Source organism: Chelon labrosus (assembly GCF_963514085.1).
Source record: "Chelon labrosus genome assembly, chromosome: 5".
NCBI lineage: Eukaryota > Metazoa > Chordata > Actinopteri > Mugiliformes > Mugilidae > Chelon > Chelon labrosus.
In genome coordinates, this window is record NC_140341.1 from 1,426,260 (window position 1) to 1,451,948 (window position 25,689).

The 25,689-nt window shown below is 45.5% G+C and overlaps 1 protein-coding gene across 1 annotated transcript in view; it reads right to left on the reverse strand.

The window, feature by feature from the left end:
* Positions 1-3,268: 3,268 nt before the first annotated feature.
* LOC311488302 (contactin-associated protein-like 5) overlaps positions 3,269-25,689 on the reverse strand; it is a 76,708-nt gene continuing 54,287 nt past the window's right edge. The window contains exons 14-24 of the mRNA XM_084544929.1: positions 24,419-24,575; positions 22,839-22,966; positions 20,608-20,778; positions 19,617-19,835; positions 15,255-15,494; positions 12,345-12,566; positions 10,274-10,407; positions 9,095-9,182; positions 8,775-8,975; positions 6,387-6,461; positions 3,269-3,713 (exon numbers count right to left, since the gene is read on the reverse strand). Of these exons, the coding sequence (XP_084401055.1) occupies positions 3,514-3,713; positions 6,387-6,461; positions 8,775-8,975; positions 9,095-9,182; positions 10,274-10,407; positions 12,345-12,566; positions 15,255-15,494; positions 19,617-19,835; positions 20,608-20,778; positions 22,839-22,966; positions 24,419-24,575 (1,835 nt within the window). The 3' untranslated portion in view covers positions 3,269-3,513. The remainder of the gene's footprint in view (positions 3,714-6,386; positions 6,462-8,774; positions 8,976-9,094; positions 9,183-10,273; positions 10,408-12,344; positions 12,567-15,254; positions 15,495-19,616; positions 19,836-20,607; positions 20,779-22,838; positions 22,967-24,418; positions 24,576-25,689) is intronic.

The following is a 25,689-nucleotide window of genomic DNA, read 5'->3' on the forward strand; positions in this document are numbered from 1 at the left end:
CTAATAGTAGCTCTTCCTAGCTTTCCAGCTAATAGTAGCTCTTCCTAGCTTTCCAGCTAATAGTAGCTCTTCCTAGCTTTCCAGCTAATAGTAGCTCTTCCTAGCCTCCCAGCTAATAGTAGCTCTTCCTAGCCTCCCAGCTAACAGTAGCTCTTCCTAGCTTTCCAGCTAACAGTAGCTCTTCCTAGCTTTCCAGCTAATAGCAGCTCTTCCTAGCCTCCCAGCTAATAGCAGCTCTTCCTAGCCTCCCAGCTAACAGTAGCTCTTCCTAGCCTCCCAGCTAACAGTAGCTCTTCCTAGCCTCCCAGCTAAAAGTAGCTCTTCCTAGCCTCCCAGCTAACAGTAGCTCTTCTTATCCCCCCAGCTAATAGTAGCTCTTCTTAGCGTCCCAGCTAATAGTAGTTCTTCCTAGCCTCCCAGCTAGCCTCCTAGCCTGCAGCACCTATGTAATCCCTCTATCGTCCCAAACAATGTTGGAGCAGCCGACACAGAAGAAAAAAGCCAGAGGTCACAGTTAGTCTCTTAACAATAAGTCAAATTACAACCGATGTTTAACAATATATTCACTTTTATTATTAAATTATACATCTATACAATAGAACCTTAATAAAACTGCAGCTATACAAATCATTAAGAAGTGACCACGTGATATTAGCCATTGCAACAGACCCTAAACGCTCTGCCAGGTACTGGATGTATTCATATCTGGAGGACATGCACAGAGAGGGCTCTTCATCTCTCCTCACCATTTGAGTCACGTAATGTTCAGCCACGGCAGCGGTGGAGCTCAAGTGTTCCCATCCATCAGTCCTTCAGCGCACCGCTTCAAAAACCAGAGTGAAATATCGCTTATTGGATTGCTTCCTGCTTTCCTTGGATTTTTTTTTTTTCTACAGACATTGAGGATGAATCATAGTGACTCCAACTCTTTAGTTCATGACAAGATGCTAAAAATTATAAGCACATTCCTGTCAGCCGGGGATTTGGCTGTTCTCTGGGATTAACCCTCACGTGTAGCCTGTTACGTTGAAAGCACAACTGATGGTGACGTAGACGGTTATCCTGCCGTCAGAGAGCAGCTGAGGCCGGCGGATAATGAGCTCCGTTTGATTTATTTTATTTAGCTAACAGGATTTTTTCCCTCTGGCATCACCTTCAGGTCAAACTAGAAGCAACGATCTAGAAAACAAAAAAAAAGCAAAGTAGTGTCTGTTTTTCATCCATGCTTTAATTCAGTTTGCTGACGTGTCTTGTGTATCACAGGCTTGCAGGACTATGGAGTTTTATTTATTTATTTTTCCTCAGGCTCTACCAGTATAAGATACATATAAAAAGTGTTCTGCTTTAAATACATAGAAAACATCACTGACTCCCTGTAGCTCCAATAATAAAGAACCTCCGTCAGCGCCCGGCGGCAGAAAGCTGTAAGCTCTAAAGCAGTTCAGCTTTCAGTTTGGTGCTCACCAGGACTTACAGCGGCGCCGGATGACTCCAAGAAACGATCAGAGCTTCTTCTCCTGCAGTCGTGCGAACTCGCTCGACGTCAAAGCTGCAGTGATTTTCGCAGAAGCCGACGCTTCCTGTTTGAAACAAGCTTGTGGAGGTGGTGAAGCGTCCTGTAGTTTCTGTTCCTGGCTGCCTGCAGACTTTTATTACAATCCTCTCCATTAACTTTGTATTTCTGCTCCTCTCCTGATGATGCAATATGATTTTTATGTACTGCAATTCTTTCTTGCAGACAAAAAAAAATAAAAAATAAAACTTGCAAACTAGCTGAGAGTTACGGAGCCGTGGCCTCATTTATCAGCCGTTCACACACAGATCTGAGCCTTCAGACTTCTCCCAAAGCCCAGATTGGGATTTTATATCTTGTGTGTAAATTTAGCAGCACCCCTGAACACATGTACCAGACTCACATGAAGACAGGAGCTAAGGTTAGAGATGTATATGCTCGGTGAATCGTTGGGGATGAAGCAGACCCCGGCTGAATGTTCAGACTCTGATCAGTCGATTTAGAAGCCAGACAGAAGCTCAGACCATCCCAGTGCACACAGAGTCTCCTCTGCTGCTGCAGGGCCAGTGGAATCCTCTGTTTTTCAGTTCAGTGAGCTCAGAAAAAAAAGAAAAATCCCTGATGATAAAATAATGTTGTAGCTGTGATGGTGCAGCCTCCGCCAGCTTCTCCTTTATTACTTCTGTGTTCACTTCTTTGTCCACTTCCTCTATGTTTTGATAATCCTTCTTTCCACATTTTATTTCCGTCTTACAGCAGCCTCCTATTCTTTCATGATCCGTCAGGTGAACGTCTTCTGTACGTCACAGGTGCACGTCCTCCTCGCTCGTAGCTCCTACAGGATGTATTTTAGGATGTTCAGCTGAGGGTAGTTCACAGGAGAACGGAGGAGAGAGGAGACGAGGTGCAAAAGAAAACAGAGACCCCAGGTTCACAGGGAAGCAGGTTAACATATGTGGCTGATTTTGGGTGTGTGCTTCTCCACAGACTAGATCCAGCTCCTGCAGGTGGAGGGCTCATCGTCGCCCTGCGTGATAAATTCCATCCTCCGTGTGCACGCTGCATGTTCTTTAAAATTTAAAACCACATCTGTGAACAGTCTGATAAACGAGGCCTCTGCTGAACACCCACTTAACAAGGACTTACGTCTTCCTGCATTTAATGGACTTTTTTTTTTTCCAGTTTCCAGTGCTGCTTCAGACAGTGAACGTGAAAAACAACTGGCGTCACTGACAGTCAGCCGCCGCCGCCGCCGCCACCACCGCCACCACCGCCACCAAGGGTCGCCCGGCGGAAGGTCGCGCGTGGCCGTTTGTTCTCTGCTGCGTGGGACGATAAGCTCGTCTCTACGGAGATGTGACTGCCTCCGCGCAAATCACACCGGTTAACTTCGAAAATGTTCAAATAAAGATGCAAATTAGGCACTCATACAGTATAGGCAGTATTGTCCCCGTTTCCTCTACGACACTCACCACCACTGGAAAAACAAATACAGCAGCGAATGTGCGCTTATCTTACAGGCCTGGCCTACGGCTCCTGACGTGCAGGTACGTTGTTCCACTGAGGTGTGGCGATATTCAGCGTTTGAGTTGTGCGCGTTCAGGATGGACAGCAGCTTCCACTCACTGCACCGCCTCCCTCCCTCCCTCCCTCCCTCCCTCGTCCCTCCACCCTGCAAAACATTTGTCTTTTGCTTTACATGTTTTTTTTTTTTGTTCTTTTTTTTTTTTTTTTTTTGCAATGACAGAAACCACAGCGGCTCGATTCTGACAACTTCACCAACACCACATACACTAACGGCTGCAAAGATTGGGGCCACTTGCTTGTACAGGAGCGTTGAAAAGAGAGGATTACTGGCTACAGGCGTCTGCAGTGTCCCTGGGAGGCTTGCAGGGCACAGAGAAGTGTTGTTGTGAGGGTCCTGCAGCGGCACGTCCATCCACCTGTCAGTCCTTTATGAGAGAGAGAGGTACGTATGTGGCACAGGCTGCACTCAGTCGTCAGATGTAGTACTCCTTGACGCTGTCCCTGACTGAGTTGTGGAGGTGCAGCTCAGTCCTGTAGTCTGTGTACACGCTGTGTCTGTGCTCCTCCTTCATGCTGCTGCTGCTGCTCCTCTGAGCGCGACGGTGCTGGTAGAGGAGGCGGCTGATCACGGCCAGAGCGCACACGGCGATGAAGACCACCGCTGTGACCACACCTGAAAACACAGCAGGGAGAGGAGGAGGAGGTGTTAGACGTGAGGGGCTTTGGTTTTAATCAGCGCTAACAAACAGCCAGAGTCCTGATCAGACTTTAGAATGAAGCAACGCAAACGTACAGATCAATACATCAGCCTCAGAGAGCAGAGGGACACGAGGGGGTGGTGTCAACCTTTGATAACCTGATCTCCTAACAAGCATGTAAACACCCTAATCAGCTGGTTTCTCTCTGGTTGCTGGAATAAATCCATTCTCTCTGAGCACGTCTGCTCCACGTGGAGGAAACATGGAGGTAGAGAAACAAAGATGGATCCATGTGGACAGAGACGATGGAGACAATGGAGACATCTTGGTTCATCTTCTAAGACTCTACACATTCAGGACTGGACACCAACGTCTACCTCCTTCTTCTTCTTCTACTGGAAAGGTTGGAGATAAATATGTAGTGAAACTTCCTCCTCCTTTCTTCCGTTTCCTTCTACTTCTTCTTCTTCTTCTTCATACATTATATTTCCATCAGATTATTCTGTCATCTGATCCTCCACCTACTTCTTCTTCTCTTCCTCCAAAGCAACGTTGGAGACTTTCTACCTCTACACATTATGACAAAGATGGAGGAGACTATACTTCTCCTCCTCCTTATTCCACCCCCACCCCTCTCTCTTTTTCTACTTTTTCTCCTTCCACCCTTCATCCTCCTTCCCTCTTCCCTCTTTTCCCCCTTCCTCACCACCCTCCTCTGTCTCCTTCTTCCTCACCTTCCTCCTCTGTCTCCTTCTTCCTCACCACCCTCCTCTGCCTTCTTCCTCCTCTAGTTCCAATAGATGTGACGCTCCTCTTCGTCAGTAAAGTTCTCCAGTGACCGATGTTTTGATGTAAACTCACGGATCTGATCAGATTATTTCGTTTAGTCTCCATGGAAACGGTTCATGTCTTCATTGATCAGGCTGGAGACGTATTGACCCGTGTTTCCGAGACAACAAACCCTTCACTTCCTGTTTATTTCATTAGGAACGCGACTGCAGGCTTCACGATCTGTTTGCTACGACTAGAACCAAACTAGAACGTGTGTGTGTGTGTGTGTGTGTGTGTGTGTGATCCCACTGCCTCAGGCTGGTGTGTAGCTTTTACTGTACACAGACATAATTACTACAAGAAACAAAGAGCAGAGTCATTACACGGCGTCGCCACCAGGACTGCTACCTGAATCGTTTAGTAATGCACCAGCTGATTTAAAAACAGAAAACGCATCGTATGCAGGTGTTTATTAAGAATAAATAGTTTAACGCTCCCTTTGTGCCTTTTTAAACGATGTCTAATCCATTCAGGGATTCATCTGGAGGGTAATTAAAGCAAACCGGACGCACCTGAGCACAACATGGATCCACAGACGGACGAGTCTTTTTATTCTCCACAAACATATGAAACCTCCTGAGCTCAGGTATTTGTAGAAGAGTTTTAACCCTTTATGGGGCGAGGAACCATATTCGGTAACTCCTCTCAGAGAAGATCAACGTTGTCAGGATGAATCAGGGTCTAATGTGGTCGGTAAGGTCCACCTCTGCTTTGGTAGGGACCATGAAGAAGAGGCCTGATGTCGTGTAATGTGATAATGTGGATGTTGACAAGCGCTGATGTTCTAATGCTCTAAATACATGTTTCCATTTATTTACCACTTAAAGCCCAGGTGTCAAACATCCCACCAGAGGCTCTAATCAGGCCCTCTGGATCAGTTTGCAAAAATTAAGTTGAAAACATGAACTGCAATTTTTCCAAAAAAAGGAACTGCACAGTTTTAGTAACCTGTGTGAAGGATGGAGGAATTGCACTTGTTTTTTCTTGAGGGACGTCTGGTTGTTCATTAAAAGTTTTATATTGTTCAGCAGCTTCAGTTTAAATCTCATTCTTGACATTTCTAGGAAACAAACGTATTTACTCTCATGTCTCTCTGGTTAACATGAGGAGCGGTAACTTCCTGGTCGCCTGGAAACCAACTCTTTTTTTAACACTTTTTATTTTTTTTCCCGTTGTAATTAAACAAATAAGACGTAATGTGTTAATTAGAGAGCTTTAAATGCACTGGGAGGCTGGTTTTATCCCGCCTGCTTCCAGCCTTCATGTTCAGCTCCACTAACCGTCTCCTGGCTGTGGCTTTGTGTTCAAATGACAGACGTCAGAGTGGATTTAATCTCCTCGTTCGGCTTTTGGCAGCAAAGCAAATGACAAACCGCTGCTTTTATCTAAAACAAGCGCACCGTCAATAATATATCTGGTCACAGGTCTCAGGTGTAAAATCGGAGTCGGGGTTATTTATTGTGTTTTTGATTCGCGGCCCCTCTGAGCCGCCGTTAATTAGCTCCGATATTCTCCACATAAGCTCCATATCTGAGTGTTGGTTTAGATCTAAAGAGCATCTTTGATCAGTTTGGGACGTGTCAACTGTTCACGTGTAAAAAGCAAAGAGAGGCTCACAATGAATCGTCACGTTTAATTTCAAACACCGCGGCGTAATAATGAAAATGAGGCCGAGCCGAGACTGTTGTGAGGAGATTAGAAAAAGGCATTAAGACGGAGGCAAATGGGGAGAATGACAAATAACCAACAGCTGGGACTCATTTTCAATCAGCCAGAGAGAAAACACACACCCAGCAGAGAGGAGAGGGAAAACAGACCTGCTATAACAGCCAAGTCCTTCTGGGTGCCGTCGTCACGCTGCTCCTTATCTTTATTTGCTGTTACAGGTTGATCTGCAGGAGCAAATGAGAAGCAGGTTAATTCATTACCCTCATACGTAGACCAGGAGAGGACCTCTGGAATCTCTGGTTCTCATCTTCAGCAGACAGATGAGGTTACATTACACCATGAGAGCGCTCAGTTTCAGGTTCACTTCCCCTCCTGCTCTCCTGATAAGCTCCAACAAACTCTCTGGTTCTTTGAATGACTTTTAAATGTCACTGACGTGGTCTCATCTCAACATCACCACCTCCGGTTTGACGTAAATAACATGATCCGACATATATACATATAAATACAGTATATTAAATATATATAAAATATGCTCTAGTGGGGTGTTCCTGGTCTGGATCCATCAACGCAGGTCCGAGCAAGGAGGAGAACCAGAGACAGAAGGAAAAGGTAGAAGAAGAAGAAGAAGAAGAAGTGGAGGAAGAAGAGAAGGAGGAAGATAAAGAAGAGGAGAAGGAAAAGGTAGAAGAGAAGGTAGAAGAAGAAGGGGAAGTAAGAGGAGGAGGAGGAGGAGGAGGAGGATGAGCCAGAGGAAGAGGAGGAGGAGGCAGATTAAGAAGATTCAGGGTCCTGGACCGAGGATCACTGAGTCTGTTCTACTGAAGAAGTTGATGTTGGTTCTGACAGAAATGAGTCAGAACACAGTCAGGATGTCCATGCTGACCTCTGACCTCTGACCTCTGACCTGGGAACACATGACACCAGGATGCTGTTGCCATGGAAGTGAACTTGGTCCTCAGGTGGTTCTGGTGGTGGTACGTATCAAAGTAATGTTTGGTGTTGTATGCTAGAGGAGCCCGTCACCGCTCGGTTCAAAGGAACGACTGAATCTGAAGAACCAGACCAGAGGTTAAAGGTCAGAATGAGTCAGATCCTAAACTGTTCAGTAACTGATATAATAGAAAGCAAAACACAAATCTGTGTATTCTCTCGTTCCCTTGTGGCCACAGATGTCGTCTGCTCTTCAGAGAACATGAATCTGGATTTACTACCTTAGGACAAAGATCTGGATCCAGCAGAGAACATCACCTGGTTTCATGGACGTTGGTTTATTGAGTCGTTCTGACGCAGCGTGCACAATAATTATAAGAGGTTCAACTTCCTGATAAAACATCACAGATACATATCATACAGGTCATCCTCTCTCCTCCACACTTCTACCTGAGGAAGAGTTTCTCTGTCAGTCAGATACAGAAAGAATCAAACCTTCTCCATAGTTTGTTCTTTTGCTCGTCTTGATTAATAAAAGCTGAGTCCCACCAGAGATCAGGAGGAGTCTATGAAAACCCTGACGTACTGATCTGACCTGGAGTTCATCTTCTACCTTCACCTCATTCATCCTCTCATCCCTCCATCCTGTCGGTTTATGAACTCGTTATTGCATCAACTAAGGCGTGATGTTCCTCAGCAGAACCATAAATAAAAAGAGTTCAATTAACCAATATTTTACTGGAACATGTCCAGCTGTGACTCACCTCTGCTGCCTCAGATTGAGACCTCATGTCTGCACCTCGTTATCAGGCACTAATCATTTCTGTGAGTTCCACTCCGCTGCTTCGCTTCACTCCAAACAAACACGAGCTTGTGCTGTTACAGTGATCTAGACAGAACCTCAATTAACCACAATCAAGAGTCTCTTTTTAACAGATGAAGCCTGTGTGTGACAGGCTGCAGCGTCAGGGCTGGTTAGTGTGTGAGCAGGTTTATCTGGAGACGGATTAAAACCTGGGGCTGATTCTGAGTCAGGATTTAATCATTTACAGATATTTCAGTTTCCAACAACATGACTTAAAACTAAATCTAACGTCCTCATTGGTTCCAGAGGTTTCTTGTTTGCTCTCAGAGCTGGAGCTCCACTGATCTCGTTGCTTGGTCTCATGAGATTTCTCGTTTAAAAACCAGTTTCTAACGAGAGGATGCAAGAAATCGATTTTTATGAATCACCATCGAATCAAAACCCGTTTTTGTTTTTGTTTTCTCTTAAACCCGTCCCTGGTCCTCATCATGTCTCGTCCTCACATGGACTCTGGATGCAGCTGCTCCTGTTTGAAGGTTTCATGATGCACGTGTTGGCTGCAGGCCAGAGCATGGAGGAATTAATTGGGCCTCTGAACATCTTTTTTTATTTTAAACCGTTGATTAAAATGTGGGTAATTTAATTAGTCGTTTTGTAAGAGAAGCAGCAGATGAACATGTTTAAGGAGCTGGAAGCAGAAAACGCTGGAGACGGGTTTTGTTTTTTTATCCGTGGGTTTGTTCTGAATTTGAATTAGCTCGTCATGATGTGTGTGTGTGTGTGTGTGTGTGTGTGTTACCTTGCAGGGTGTGTGAGGTGGACTCTGCCAGGGCTCCACAGTTGGACTGGACCATGGGGCCTCGGATGGTGACCAGCGAGCTCCCTCTGTTCGTCAGCGCCGCCTTCAGCGGAGCGACGTGGTTGAACTGCACCGACGAGAGGCAGCCGACGAAGCCTTTAGACGCCGCCTGTATTATGTCCTCGTCAAAGCTGTCGGTGCCTGCAGAGACAGGAAGCCGTTACCGGAGGGGGACATATCCATGAGACCACGAAATGAATGTGGAGGACAGAAGCAGCACGGCGGGGGCTGGGGTGTGGGGGGTAGCTGGAGCGACTTACTGGTGACTTTGCCCAACGTCAGGGATCTGATTAAGATCAGCTCTGCATCGGATGACAGCGTGTACTTTCTGTGGATGTCCTGGTCGATCTGGTGGAGTGCAGAGAAATCAAATAACAAGGCGATTACAAGAAATCTAAACCGAGGAAACAGCAGCAGCAGCTCAGAGCAGAGCGCTACACATTGATAAGTGTGTTCTCTGCAGCCTCACATGAAAACATCTCTGCCCACAGTTTAATGTGAAGTGAGCTGGACCCCTCACCACCTCCCTCACCACCTCCACGCCGACTCATCACGTAGCAGTAAGACACGGCTGTAGTTAAGGAAGGATTCTCTCTCCACTGATGAAGTCGTACAGAGTTACGAGCTGTCAGACTCTTTTCAGGCTGGTGTTAAGTTTATAGATATAAAACACTCACATCAACTCTAACAATAAAGAAAATGCTTCATATAACCTCCTGAACCAGAACCAGACCTGATGGATCAGGAGTAGAGGTCCTGGTGGTGGTGGTAACCATGGTAACCTTTACTAATCAACAGAAACATGGAGGTAGAAAAACAAGATGAACCAAGATGGAGTCAATGTGGACAGAGACCATGGAGACGTGGAGACATCATGGTCGTCTTCTAAGACTCTAGACAGGATTGGACTGGAGGAGGACATGGAGGAGGACATGGAGGAGGACATGGAGGAGAAGATGGAGGAGAAGATGGAGGAGGAGGACATGGAGGAGGAGGACATGGAGGTGGAGATGGAGGAGGACATGGAGGAGGACATGGAGGAGAAGATGGAGGAGGAGGACATGGAGGAGGAGATGGAGGAGGAGGACATGGAGGAGGAGAAGGAGGAGGAGATGGAGGAGGAGGAGATGGAGGAGGACATGGAGGAGGACATGGAGGAGGAGGACATGGAGGACATGGAGGAGGACATACTGCTACTACTACTTCCTCCTCCTCCTCATTCTCCCATTCTTCTTCTTCTCCTCCTCCTCCTTTCTCTTCGTCTTCCTCCTCTAGTTCCAGTAGATGTGACGCTCCTCTTCGTCATATCTATTGTGACTGATGTTTTGATGTAAACTCTGATCAGATTTATTTGGTCTCCATAGAAACAGTTTGTTTCTGATCAGAATCATTGATCACGTTCATGAGACACTCTCCACATGTTCCTGTTTCTTTCTCACCTGTACGTAGAGGTTTCTGCCGACTCGGTGGATCCTGACCCGATGAAGGCGTCCGTCGGCCAGGTTACCGAGGACGGGACTGAACACGTCAGGCCTCCTGTCTCTCTGGAGGTGATACCAGATCTGCAGGCTCCCTGCACACAAAGCATCAAAACACGGAGCTGCAGTCAGCGCGGCGCTCGTCCTCACATTCAAACCCAAGCTGACAGCGTGGACTGTAACTATATTTCACGCCTAACATCAGAGACGTGTGCTCGCTGCGAGAATAAACCGCTTTCACTGGAACTATGCGGCTGCTGGGTTATAAATAGGCCGGTATATCCGAGCTTCTTCAGTTGCCTTTTGAGAGTCTACAAATATTTATCTCCTAGCTCCTCGCTTCAAAACTGAACAAGTCAATATGTGCTCAGTGTCTCACACACACACACACACACACACACACACACACACACACACACACACACACACACACACACACACACACACACAGCGCGAGTGCAGATCAAAGCCGTGCATCGTGAAGTGGAGCTGGGTCAATATTACAATTCCCAGTCTGTAAGTGAAGGGCTTGGAGTTGTGATTCATTTGAGATCCTGAGAGCGCTCCAGTGGACGAAGGTCACCGTGGATAGAGTGTCTCCTCTGCCCTCCGCTGTTTACTGAGACCTGAGAACACAGGTGTTCAGCTTGAACCACGCCGACTGGATTAGACGCTGCTCACGTCGCTCTGAGTGACGCTCTCAGGTTTGGATCCGGCTTAAAGGCTGTCAGCTCAAAGCTTCCAGGCCTTTCTAGTGTCGGAGGCTGAAGACGGTGAAGACGCCGCGATGACAGCAGGAAATACCCCGTAACAAGCTTTACAAATATTCTGGGAAACTTTCTTCACACTTAAAGCCAGACACGAAGCAGCCACCTTCCTTTATTCTCAGTCTGTGTTTTAGTTTTCAAAGGGATGTGAAAGAAGAGAGTCAGAACATTGTTTTATTTCATGTGATGGATGGAAGAGGCACGCCGGGACGATGGCTAGATGAGAAAGACTGAGGTTACATCTGGTCATTCAGGAGACGGATGGATGGACGGATGGATGGATGGATGGATGGATGGATGGATGGATGGATGGATGGATGGATGGATGGATAGATAGATAGATAGATAGATAGATAGATGGATGTCCTTGCTGTGGGCTGGTGGTTCTGATAACCTGAGAGCAGTGGGATTATGATTGGATCCTTCCTCTTTAAGTGGATTCTATTTTTCCCTCTCTCCGTCTCTCCGTCCGCCTCCAGGTGAACTCTCTGAGCCTAAAGTGGACCAGTTCTCCGTCGAGGAAGCAATCAGCCGTGTAATTATGCGAGATCATTCTGGTTGCCACGGTGACGCGTTTTGTGTCAGGTCTGCCGGCGCAGGAATTCTCCGGACGGCGAGCGAGCCGCGGAGAGGCGGCTCCACGACGTGACGGAGCTGCAGCGAGCTGTGAAGAGGACGTCCTCCTTACAGCCACTTTATTAGGAACACCCGTGAAGATGAATCCAATCAGTAGATTCAGCCTCAAGATATTTAAGATCATTCTACTCTATTACTGAGGTCACTGACAGCAGCACTTCCTGGACACACATTTCATTCAGCTCATTAACATATAACTGAGGGCAACGTGTATGTAAACATGTGTTATTTCCTTCATGAGTCACTGCAGCCCTCTAACCAAACTCTGTCACATTCACTAACCTCTGGTTGTTAGCTTTGTTCAATTAGCTGGAAAACAACACTCTTCGTTCATCTTTAGACACTTTAGTCAGCGGCCAGAAACACATCTGATCATATGATTACAGCTCATATTTGCAGAAACACTTCAGATTATTCAGAAGTTGACTAGTCTTTGATGACGTCTTGTCACATGATCAGAGACTAGTCCACGTGACTCCTTAAGGTGGACTGTATAAGTCCTAGTCAGCAGTGCTTCCTTGTTAAATGTGTGAAGGCTACAGATCCCGTTGACAGAGGGCCATCTTTAGCGACCAGGCTACACCCTTCATTACCGTTTGTCCGTGTTCATAAAGTAAACCCATACGCACCGTTCCTGGCCAGGATGACAGAGATGTACTGCTGGCTGAAGGTGCTGACGGTCAGCAGCATGGCCGGCCTCTGGGAGGTGACGAAGCTGAAGGCCACGTCCTCTCGGGCCCTGCTGTCTGAGGAGGCGCTGGAGGCCTGGGAGCTTCGGTTCTGCATCACTGAGAAGGGCTCCTGGAAGGTGTAGGTCACCGAGGACTCTCTGTCGAAGGACACCGACACCTCTGCACAGAGAGAGAGAGAGAGAGTTTGAGAGAGAGCAGAGTCTCAGTCCCCAGTAATGTAGGTCAGTGATGTAGTCTGCCTCACGGCCGTGGCTGCTCTGAAGGCTGGGAGGCCATTTAAACTGCATACATGAATAATTCTGATTAAACAAAAGCAGCAGCTTTAATGGAAATGTGGCCACACCAAAGACGTTCCTCCTTCAGTTAGAAGCCTAATCACACATGAGGCCTCGCCACGCTCTGACCCGGCGTACGCAGCGCTTGTTTACGGCCTCTCTGATCGTCTCATCTGAGCCTTTCATCTGCTTCATCTGCTCCAGTTTTAAATCCAGAGGTCAACACGCTCCCTGAACTACTCTGATCTGATTTAAACTTTATCCTGGGCACCAGCCTTCTATCAGTCATCCTCTATCCTACTATCATCTTTCTTTTCTTCTTTCTTCTTTCTTCTGTCTTCTGTCTTCTGTATTTCTTCTTCTATCATTTTTCTTCTTCTGTCTTTCGTCTTCTGTTTCTTATTCTATCATCTTTCTTTTCTTCCTCTTCTTCTTCTTTCTTATTCCTTCTTCTATTATCTTTCTGTTCTTCCTTCTTCTGTTTCTTCTTTCTTCTTTCATTGTCTATCTTCTTTCTTCTACCTTTCTTCTTCTATCAGGTTTCTTCTTCTTCTTCCATCATCATTCTTCTTCTACAATTTTTCTTCTTTCTTCTATCATCTTTCTTCTTCCACATTTCTTCTTTTATCATCTTTCTTTTTCTGTCTTCTTTTCTTCTTCTATCATTTGTCTTCTATCCTCCTCCTAGATCTTTCTTTTCTTCCTCTTCTTCTTTCTTATTCCTTCTTTGTTTTTCTTCTTCTATTATCTTTCTGTTCTTTCTTCTTCCGTTTCTTCCGTCATCTTTCCTATTCTTTTTCTTCTTCTATCATTCGTCTTCTATCCTTCAACAAGATCTTTCTTTTCTTCCTCTCCATCTTTCTTCTTTTTCTTCTATACCTTCTCGTCTTCTCCTCCTTCCTTCCATCTTGTATCTTCAGGTGTGCGTAGTGTTGCAGGTACACAGAGCGGCCGTGCGGTGGATTCACCTTCTCTCAGCTCTATAAATAGCCAGCGTTAGTGTCCATCTCGCTGCAGTATTTCATGTTTCCGCTGCTGTTTTCATCCCCTGGGCAATTTATCAGACTTCACACGGCTCCCTCTGGGGCCACGGAGGCTTTACTCAACTTTTTATTTTTTATTTCTCCTCACACAAACACAGAGGAGGTACTTCCTGAGACCTGAAAACAACTTCAACGTGTAAAATCTGAAACAGAGAGAAAGAAAACAAGGAGGTAAAAGGAGCAGCATGTCCTCCAGGAGGAGACGACGACGACGCTGATGATGATGAGGATGAGGCAGCACTGAAGGGCTGTTGATGCCACTCAGAAACCTGATACCTCCATGAGAGCTGAGATTTAAATTCTCCTTTTTCTTTAATGGATGAAAACAGATTATTTTCCAGATTTAATCAGTATTTCCTGCTGTTAACGGAGAAACAATATGTATAAACCAATATATATAAACCAAGACACCGTTCAGCCTCTGCAGCGAGCACACACACACACACACACACACACACACACACACACACACACACACACACACACACACACATCAGGTCAAATCTGCTGAGAAAATAAAAGAAAATGAAATGTTTTATTCTGCCATAAAACAACTGAACGCACATAAAAATAAAAGCAAATAGAAAAATAAAACAGCTTCCTATTTCTTTGTTAAAAGACCATAGTGGTTTATTTCATCCTGCTGTGAATGGATTTATTGTGTATCTGTGATGACGTTACACTCTCCTCTTCAGAGAACCAGGGAACGAAGAGTCGACTAAAACTAAAACAGATTAAAGAAGTGATGGACTAGAGAGGAATGAGGCGCCTGGAACAGACATGCTGCTGACTGCATCAGAGGATATCTGTCGGCTGATCCAATCACCTGCGTGTTCGTCTGTTTACACGTGTGAATCTGTGGAAAGGTTTGTGTTTTCAGAGAGCTGCAGCGACGCAAGCTGTTTACTGTGACTCCTCATCTGTGGTGAAACAAACCAGAGCGCTGCGTTCTCCTTTCCCTCATACAGAGCTTTAAACCCCCCCCCCACCCCCCCACGGAGACGGAGGCTCGGATCAGCGGCGCTCCCTCCGTGACCTCTCGTGGCTCCTCTCCACGACAACACAGCTCGGTGCGGTCGCTCGTGTGCGCGGCTGAAGTGTAACAGCCGTGGGATTAGAGCATCCTGGCGCGGGTGCCACCTTAATATTTAACATTCGGGGCGAGAAGAAACAGTGTAAATATTGCAATGTGGTAATCCACATTTGCAGCCAGAACTTTCATCTCTGCTCCCACAGAGTGTGTATTCAATTTATTTCTTTGTCGGCCTGTTTGCTCAGCCGGCTCCTCTTCCTATCGGCGCAGGGCGTTGATGGCTTTCACTTGTTTGTGTCTGCGCTCACATATTGCAGCAGATAATTTGTTCTAATGCATTTTAAATGTTCTTGGACTCTGGAGCCAGGACAAGTATTAATTGCCTCTTGCATTACTTGCATTTTTATTGGTTCTCTGTAATGAATACCCCTGACAGTGATCGATTATCTTTTGGCCATAATCAACGTTTATCGATTGAAGGCGGCGCAGGACTCACCCTGGTTGCAGGTGGTTCCTCCGTAGGCGGACTGGGAGCAGTCGCAGATGTAGCCGTTGCTCTTCTCGATGCACCTCCCCCTGTTGTGGCAGAGGCTGCTGGAGCCGCTGCAGTAGCCGGGACAGCCGGAGCTCACCCCCGGTGTCATCCTGGCCCTCTCCTCCAGGTCGAAGCTCACGCCGTTGACCGCCAGAGACCTGAGGCAGCCCAGGAAGCCCCTCTGCTGGGACGCCGTCCCACCTGAGAGCAGCACAGGCACATTCAGTCAGATAACGAATGCAGACGTGTATGTGCAGACTCTTGTTAGGGGTTTAGGATTTAATTAAAGGCAGGACAAATAAAAACATCAGCTGACAAATCATCACAAAGGAGGGCGTCCAGGCTGCCAGACTCCAGGCAGTCATTGTAGAGAGTGTGTGTTCCTAAACCTTTTTTATTAAATCTGCTCTTTATTTATTCTGTAACTGTAATTTCTTTTTTTAAATTTAATTCCTAAACAAGCTAAAAATAATTTATTAAGCTTTAACTTAATCCCAGTGGAAGCATGTGGACCCTCACAAAGACGACGACGCACACATGCAGCAAACAAAACATTGGCAGCTAATTTCTGATTTCCAGAGGTGGAAGACTGATGACGCTGGATGGATCATGCATCACGCTGCTGTGATGATAATTTATCTGAGAAAAAATACAAACGTGTGGCAATAATCTCCTCTCATGATCCCCTAAGGCTGATAAACGACGCCTGTTAAAGCCTGTATTGTCTCAGCTGCAGCTCGGCCTGTACATCTGTAGAGAAACGCTAGATGTTTATGTTGCTGCCTGTGATGTAGACTGTGTGAGCGGCTCCAGCTTTCCACCGTGTTGGTCCCTGACGCCGACCCGGGCTGTATCTCTTAATAAAATGTGATCTGCTGCCATATTCTGAAGGCTGAATGCATGAAGAGGCCACCTGGTACTGCTGCGACTAAAACGGATGCAGCTTTGTTGAGTTTCATTTCCGCTGCATCAGATTTGGTCGAGTTTTTAGAGCGCGCTCAATAACGTCAGCGTTATCGTTGTGAAGCTGTGATTTACGATTAAATTGAATCTCTGGCCTGTTCTTATTTAAGTGTCTCTTATCAAACGCTGCTTATTTGGCCTCACAGCTGTGGAGCTGCTGCTGCTGCTGACTGAAATGTCAAAAGACAGTTGAGATTGGTAGCTTAACATGAATTTAGATCCAGTCAGACACAGGGGACATTTCTACACAAAGTGATGCTTCACAGTTTAGACATTTGTGCATAAAAATGACTCAAAACGTCAGTGGATTCATAAAAGTAGACAAAGAGAACCCAATCAGTTAAAATGAGCCAATATTACATATCATGTCCTCCTTGTGTCCAGTCTCTGCTGTGACCTCCTTGTCACTAAATGTTTCTGGTAACAGCTGATCAGTGGTCTACAGCAGCTTGGAGGAATTTTAGCCCATTCCTCAGAACAGAACCACTTCAGTTCTGAGATGTTGGTGGGTTTCCTCACATCAACTGCTTGCTTCAGGTCCTTCCACAACATTTCTATTGGATTAAGGTCAGGACTTTGACTTGGCCGTTCCTAAACATTCATCTTGTTCTTCTTTAACCGTTCTTTTGTAGAACCACTTGTGTTCTTGGTTCTCGTTGTCTTGCTGCATGACCCAGTTTCTCTTCACATTCAGCTCATGGACAGATGTCCTGACATTTTCTTTTAGAGTTCACTGGTAGAATTCAGAATTCATTGGTCCATCAATGATGACAGGACGTCCTGGTCCAGATGCAGCAGAACAGGCCCAAACCAGGACATTAGCACCCCCATGTTTGATGGAGGGATGAGGTTCTGATGCTGGAATGATGCAGTGTTGTTTCATCTCATTTAAACCAAACTATTCTACTTTGGTCTCATCTGTTCACTAAACATTGTCCCAGTAGTCTTCTGTCTTGTCCACATGATGTTTAGAAATGTTCTTCTTGGAGAGCAGTGTCTTTGTCCATCACACCATGGTTGTTCAGTGGATTCATCAACATTAACATCAGCCAATGAGAGAGAGGCCTTCAGCTGCTTAGAAGTTCCCCTGGGTTCCTCTGGGACCTCTCAGACTATTATGGAGTGATCTTTGTTGGTGGACCACTCCTGTGGAGGGGGACAGTCGTCTTCAATCTGTCTGACTGTGGATTATTTGTGGAATATTACCTACTGGCTCATTTTCCTGAATAAACAAGTATAATATTTCTCTTTGTATGAATATACCTCTTAGCATCATTGCATGTGTTACGTAGTCTTTATATTCTGTGAACCACATCATCTTAAATGTCTCAGGTAAAGACGACAGACGTCAGAAGCAGCACCGTGCTCACAAAGTCATGTCCTTCATTCGGTGTTTGTTTCACTGAATAAATGCTATTTTCATAAAGACATTACATCTTAAATGAGCTTCCACTGACCTCAGGTTTATTTGTGACTGTGTACTTTGGTTTTGGTCTGAAAACCTATTCCCACATCTTATTTTAATGGCTTTTGTTCTCCAACAATAACAGAGAACGGCCCCGTCACAGACTTAATCACATGCATTAGCATATTAACTTTGTTTTCTGAGAGAGGAATGAAATGACACCTTATTAAAAAGAAATCTTCACCTATGACAAGTTTTTATTCTCAGATCCTCAGAGGATTATTGCCTCCATTTGTCCTGATGAGTCTTATGAATTATTTCTTAAGGTAAATGATCCATTAGGAGCGCCGACCTAAAATGGAGAACACATAAAGAAAACCCCAGAGCTTTATAATGGTGTCTCTCTCTGTGTATTATTGAGGAGACACATTAAAATGTCAGAGAGGGGAAGGCTGCAGGAGAAATGTGAGCAGAGGAGGAGGAGGAGGAGGAGGAGGAGGAGCTACGATCTCTGACCCGGCTGATAATGAAAAAACAATAAAATAAATGAGTTTCTTTTAGAATTGCTATAATACGTCCTAACTGTAAACCTTAATGCAATACTCTGATGATGGATGAGCAGTTGCTCTCCAGACATACAGGATAGAACCTGAGGTCCAGTTCTCCTTTAGAGCCGAACTCATCAACACTTCTTTAATCTAGAAATTAAAACCACCTCATGTAATCTGAAAGGTGTCACTGCTGAGGTTTTAGAGGACTGGAAATCTACAACACAGATGGACAAAGGATTGATTCTGAGTCCCTGCAGAGCTGGAGGACACTAAACACTGAGCTAAAGGCTGAGTTAATGCTGCATTAGGAAGACGTAAAGAACCGTTCTAACAGCGTCTTTGTTTCCATGGACACCAGCATCACTCAGATCAGACTGACAGATCAGGTGGTAATCTCTCCTAAATGCTGGAATAATAACGTGACGAGTTTCCAGATGTTCCATCAGCTGCTAAACCAAAGATCGAGTTTATAAAAAGACAGCATGTCTCAAACGTCCAAATCAAGAAGGACACAATCCTCTCACGATCTTATTTTGGTTCCTGTCACAAGAATACGCTGAGTGGTTTGGACACAGAGGAACCAAGACGAAGTCCATGTGGACAGAGACGTCTTCTAAGACTCTACACATTCAGGACTGGAGGAGGACATGGAGGAGGACATGGAGGAGGAGATGGAGGATGAGTTACTACTACTTCTTTTCCTACTTTTATCTCTCCCCCTTCTTTCTTCTCATCCTCCTTCCTCCTCTTCTTTTTATTCCTTATTTTCTCCTTCCTCTTCTCATTCTCTGTCCTCTTCTTCCTCTGGACACTAACACTGAAGAGACAATACTTCTTCTCCATCTTGTGCTTTTTCATCTCTTTCATCTTTCTTCTCATTCCTCCTCCTTCTTCTTCGTCTTCAGTTCTATTTCCAGCAGATTTTTTTAAACGTTCAGTGTTTGTTGTTGTTGTTTGGGTGCAGCCTTTGACTGAGTGGACTCCATGGATTCTGTTTAGATGATCAACTACTACCACCTCACCACACATCCACATTACTCTAGTTACTGACTAACAGAGGACGACCTTCATGGTAGAACCAGGGTACTGATTCTTATTAAAACAGAAGAAGATGTTTTGCTGCTATAAGGTCATGGTTTTGGTTTATGTCAGACCTAAAATAAATAACTACCAAAGATCAGACTTGGCTGAAGGCCGATACGGATCAGGATGATTTAGTCTCTGAGTAGAATGATTAACCTGTCTGAAGACATACTGTCCATGGAAATGTAGTTTTTTACACCTTGCTGCATCGTTGCCTGAGATATGGTTTTAAAACAAAAATCAATCAAAAATCAATTAATGCAGATTTAATTAACCCCCGGTGTCTCTGCGGAGGAACGCTCAGTGTGACGGAGAGCCTACCGACGAACAGCTGGCTGCTGAGCCGTAAGCGGAGGTGTCCGTCAGCCGGCGCCTCCAGGAAGCGAAGGGGCAGCTGGTCGACCTGCAGGGACGCCTCCTTCACGTTACGCTCTGCCCTCACGTAGTGCCACTGTCTGTCATTCAGAGGGAGGTGGGACTTCACCGACAGAACCGCCGGACCGTTGCCCACATCAAAGGAGAACGTCACCACGGAGGGAGCTGAGGGCCGCGCACACACACACACACACACACACACACACACACACACACACACCCACACACACACACACACACACAGAGAGAGAGAGTCTGAGCCTGAATGTGATATGAGGGTGTGTTGTTTTTCTTTCCTCTTTCTTCTCCTTCTCTATCCGGCCGCTCTGATGCAACGCGATACAATGCTGCTGGGAAAACGTGATGACCTGCATAGATTTATGAGGAGGCTGGGCTGACAGCTCGTCAATATTTCACAGTGCCTCCGATGCTGCAGTAATACATAATGGCTCCAAACATCCTTACAACTCCTCCCTCAGGTTTGGGAACAAAACACACCGTAATCAACAATTTCACACTGTTTTAAACACCTACAGCGAATAAAGCAACGCTCGGCTGCCTGAGCCGCCTCTCTGAGGACCGGCTCCAGACCCGGCGCCTAATAAATGTGCTGCTTGGTGAGGTGGAGTTTTATAATGGGAATCTTATGTGTAAATATATTCTTCTTGGTTTGGGTAAGTCCGGGAGGTGTTTTGATTCTTTCTTTCTTGCTGAATGCATTAAGCTTGACTACGCGGGTCATGGAGGAAGCCTTTCCTATGTGTGTCTATGACAGCATGACATTACTGTCAGCTGTATCATTAGGATTACATCACGCCGCGCAGGCCTGACAGCCGGCATCTCCGGGAAATAAGCTGTCAACTACAGCGCAGCCAGCCTTTCCATGTGAGAGCAGCGCGGCGTCGGTGTTTGTGTCCTTGTCTGGATGTTCACTCACAGCTGAGCTCCACTCTGATGAAGTCCTTGAGGCCCTGGTTCTCCAGGAACACTCCTGAAGGCGCGCTGGTCTTGAAGTAGAAGGAGATATCCGAGGCGAGCTCCGCCTGCAGCGTGGGGAAGTAGAGGTACGAGGACTCCTGGTAGAAGGAGGCAGCGTTCCACACAGACTCTGAGAGACAGAGGAGAGAAGAGAGAGAGAGGGATGAAAGAGGAGATTCCCTGATGGCTTCTCTCTAACATCAGGAGGAGTTATATCTAACGCTGACGTCTGGTAGGAAACAGGAAGCAAACTCGGCCTCCGTCTCTGACAGTTATTAAATGATTCTGTCATCAGGAATAACAAAAACAACAACCTGCACCTTTTCAATGACACGTTTTATAGAAGCTGTAAAGAAAACCTCTGTGTGCAGAGTTCATTGCCGTGTGACGCTGAGAATGGAAAGAAAATTAATAAAATACCATCAAAAGCCCTGTTCACACGGGACTAGTTTTACCTGGGACCTCTGGTAATTTGTAATAATAGCGGAGGTCGTCTGTGATCTTAATATCGTGTGAATCGGCCATGTCTGTAATTTGTAAAGTAAAAATTACACCGCAAATTACCTCCCCTACTTCACGTAACACAGAGGTCCTGTGATCAAACTAATCCAGTGTGAATCGGCATCTCTGTAAATTTTGGGGCGTGTTTTTGCTTTTTCAAGACTTTTGTTTGATTCTCAGCTTTTTTCTGCTTCTCGTCATTTAAGAATCATGAAGGATGTTCTGTAAATCAAAGTCTGGACAGATGTTAGGGTACAACGTCAGGATGTCACTGACACATTCACACATTTAGATGGAAGAAATCATTAAATCAAGCTTTTATGTGTTCATTGACAAAAGCCCTATTCGCACGGGACTAGTTTTACCTGGGGACGTCATGTGATTCAGAAACGACCTACGTCTGTGTTTCATGTAGCGCATTCACACGGGATAAACAAACTCGGTGTTTTACTCTAATTTACTGTCCATAGTTATGTCTCTGCTACTTTCTGAAAGTCGGAGGATATTTTACACTTTTAGACAGCTTTAGTTACTTTGTGAATTCTAATTGATAATAAAAAATATATATTTCTAAAAATAAAACAAGACTATTGATCCCAGGAAAGAAATTATGGACGACCTGTCAGTATTTAAATCAGCTCCACCTTTGTCAATGAACACATTAAAGCTTGATTTAATGATTTCCTCCGTCTAAATGTGTGAATGAGTCAGTGACATCTCAACGTTACCCTAACATCTGCCCAGACTTTGATTTAAAACACTTATAATTTCATGATTCTTAAGTGAGGCAGAAAAAAAGCTGCGAATCAAACAAAAGTCTTGAAAAAGTAAAAACGCACCCCCAAATCACTGAAATGCCGATTCACACTGGATTAGTTTCATCACAGGACTTCTGTGTTATGTGACATAGGGGAGGTAATATGTGGTGTAATTTTTACTTTACAAATTACAGACATGGCCGATTCACATGATATTAAGATCACAGACGACCTCCGCTATTATTACAAATTACCAGAGGTCCCAGGTAAAACTAGTCCCGTGTGAACAGGGCTAAAGGTTAAATACTGACAGGTCGTTCATAATTTCTTTCCCAGGATGAATAGTCTTGTTTTAATTTTAAAAATATAAATTTTTTATTATCAATTAGAATTCACAAAGTAACTAAAGCTGTCTAAAAGTGTAAAATATCCTCCGACTTTCAGAAAGTAGCAGAGACATAACTATGGACAGTAAATTAGAGTAAAACACAGAGTTTGTTTGTCCCGTGTGAATGCGCCACATGAAACACAGACGGAGGTCGTTTCTGAATCACATGACGTCCCCAGGTAAAAGTAGTCCCGTGCGAATAGGGCTAAAGAAAATTAGTTTCTCATATAAAAAGTTGTGACAGTAGAGCCTCTCACAGTTTCCATATATGATGCATAATTCAGCCACATACATCTGACGTCTTTAGGAGGCTTTGATTTCTCCTTTTCTAATTAAAATAAAAACATGAACAGAGCTCTGTGTCCACAGCTGTGGCGTCTTCACGTGTTTACCGGGAGGGAAATTAAAAAGCCGCCGACAAACACGAAGGCGTGAGCCCAGAAAGACACGGTCTGAACATGATCCGCCTCTAATCAGCCTCCATCTGACACCAAATCTGGCACAGTGGCTTCAGCTTCAGCTTCAGCTGAGGTGATCACCTACTGTCTCCATAACAACGCAGCGGGCCCACGTGGTAGACAGCCTGCGAGCCCGTCCTGTTGGTGTCTCCGATCACTATCTGGCTCACTGGTAGGTGGTCTTTGTAGGACAGGACGCCGGTGTCATTAGCCCTGCGACAAAAGAAACAAATAAAGTGAAACACAGATCCCTCAGGGGCCACGCTCCCTTTCTGGGGGTCCAGATAAACGCATCCATTCCTCACCATTAGCCCAGAACACACAGTAAACACACTGAAAGGGGAGTAATCTATCACAATGCAGACAACTGCCTGTGGAAATATGCAAAGCGAGCTGAATGCAGGCAGCTCCAGAGTGGATTAACTTCCAGAGCGTCAAACACGCAGAGATTCTCATGCAGCCTTTGTTTCTTCATTCACTGCTCAGAAATTCTGATTAGCTTGATCATAATTGTAATATTATGTATGAGCCGTGATTAATCACCCCGGAATAGGAAAAACTGTCCAAGACGTTTCCACGCAGCCCAAACAGATAATGAGCAGCGAGGAGGCGACGCCAGCGCCGCAGCATGATGGATTTTTTAATTTCCAACAAACAAACCGAGGGTTGTGTGAAGGGGAGAAGAAGAAAGACGGCGGCCTGACGCCTCGGTCTGAGCCCTGATTCTGCTGAATATTCTCTCTGAAGTGAAAGGACTAATTAGTCACAAGGTCTACGTTCTGTCTCTTTAGTCTTTCTGTGGATTATCTCAGGGCAGCAGTTAAACCACAGAGCAGACGACTTTTTCTCTCGTGGCTTTGTCACCGTTTCCTTTCTCACTTATTCAGGAGCTTTGATCAACGTAAAGACGAGCCGTCTCTGAGGCTGTCTTAACAGAGACAATACGTCTCCTGCAGGATCAGTCATGAAAATAAAATCATCTCCTCAGATTAAATGTGTTCATATCAATCAGGTTTTTTTTCTACGGCTGGGTTTAAAAAAATAATCGATATTCCGATTGAAACTGAGATTGACGCCACGCCTGCATCTTCTCGTTTGAAATATTGCTTCAGTCTCGTGCGACTGGTTCCGAAGCTCCAACTCTGAGAGCAGGATTTAAAAAGTCTGAGGACAAAAGAAAAGATGAGAGACAAGAGGAAGAAGACGGAGGAGACGCCACAAACCTCTGGAACCAACGAGGACGTTTCAGTTTTATGTAAAATAGTTTGGAAACTGAAATATCTCAAACTGAATCAGGATATCAGCAGTGACACCCAGCCCTTGGTTTCTCCTCCTCCGTGTCCTGAATGTGTAGAGTCTTAGAAGACGACCAAGATGTCTCCACGTCTAGATCGTCTCTGTCCACATTGATTCCAGCTTGGTTCATCTTCATCATTAGATGATGGTTAAAGGTCTACACCTCATCCATCAGTCTGATCTGACTGAGGAGCTTTTATTCTGATTATTAGAGGAATAACTCAGCAGACGTTGTCTTGTCTTACATCATCCAACAACAACACGGCGTAGAGAGAGTTATCTTCCTGGATTAGTGATATGTGTATATGGGTGTGTGTGGGTGTGTGTGTGTGTGTGTGTGTGTGTGTGTTGTGCGTCTGGACGGCCTACCACGAGTCTGCATCAGCGTCACAGTTGCAGAAGTAGTTCATGTCGATGCAGTTCTCCTCCAGGCTGCAGGAGCACTGCTGCACGCCGGGCAGGAAGCCTCCCCAGTAGCTCCTCCTCTCTCCGTCCCGGTCCAGCCACCAGGACATGGGGCTGCCATCTGCAACGGACCACAGTCAGTGAGGAGCTGCACCAGTCTGCTAACAGCCACGACAAACAAAGAGCTCGCAAAATAAAGAAACAGAACAGTTTAATCTGTCGACTAAAAAGGCCTCTTCTGAGAAACGATTGTACAAATAAAGCTCCTCCTGGTGAATTGTGCACTCTGCACATACAAACTAGATATTTTCTTCATTGCCAATTGACAATGAGGCCACAGAGGAGCAATAAAGGTAGAATCCACCACCTCCACTAAGGGGTTAAGTGCCCAGCTTCAATCATCCGTCACACAGCGTGACCCTGCATTGCAGAGAGGCCAGGCCGCGGGGAAAAACCCATTAAGCTACATGTCACAATACATAATCAAGTGTCACATGCTATGGCGCTCTCCTCCCATCCGGCATACATTACAGCTCCATTAAGCAAAGTTTTATGTTTGGCTCCACGCAGGATTCCTGGCCTGTGTTTGCTCATGTGAAACTCTGACACCACCTGGAAATCTGATGGCGTTAAAGCCGGCAACGGTTTAATGTCATCGTCTGATCAAAACTGCAAAAAGTTATTTGTATGCAGCGGTGGAGCCAGAGAGGCTCCAATAACACAGACTATCCAGCCAACATTTGCATTACAAAGGTTGAAAATAATACACGGCTTTACCCGCCGCCAGCCGCCTCCCCCCTCCTCCCTCCTCCCCTACTCCCCGCTTCCCCGCACGCACTGCAGATATCACACCTCCCTCGTGTTCCTGCGCTGGCTTTAAAACACCAAACAGGTCCACAAATAAGAAGAGGCAACAATCAATACGTCCTGAAGGAGAGGTCACTCTCTCCCTCTGATTGGCTGCATATTGACCGAACGTATTAACGTCAAGAAACCAAAGGATTCCTCTGCTCTCCTTTTACAGGAACATGTGCAAATCTAAATTCTGGAGATTGTCGCAGCTTCTACTGAGAATAGAAACTAAAATAGTTGCTTTGTCTGCTCATTTAAGCTCAAACTGGAAGCATATTGAGAGAGCTGCAGGTTTGAGCGACGTTAATCATCATCATCATCATCGTCCTCGTCTGATCCGAGGAGGCCAAAGCGTCTTCTAAACTCTAACCACAGCTGCTTCT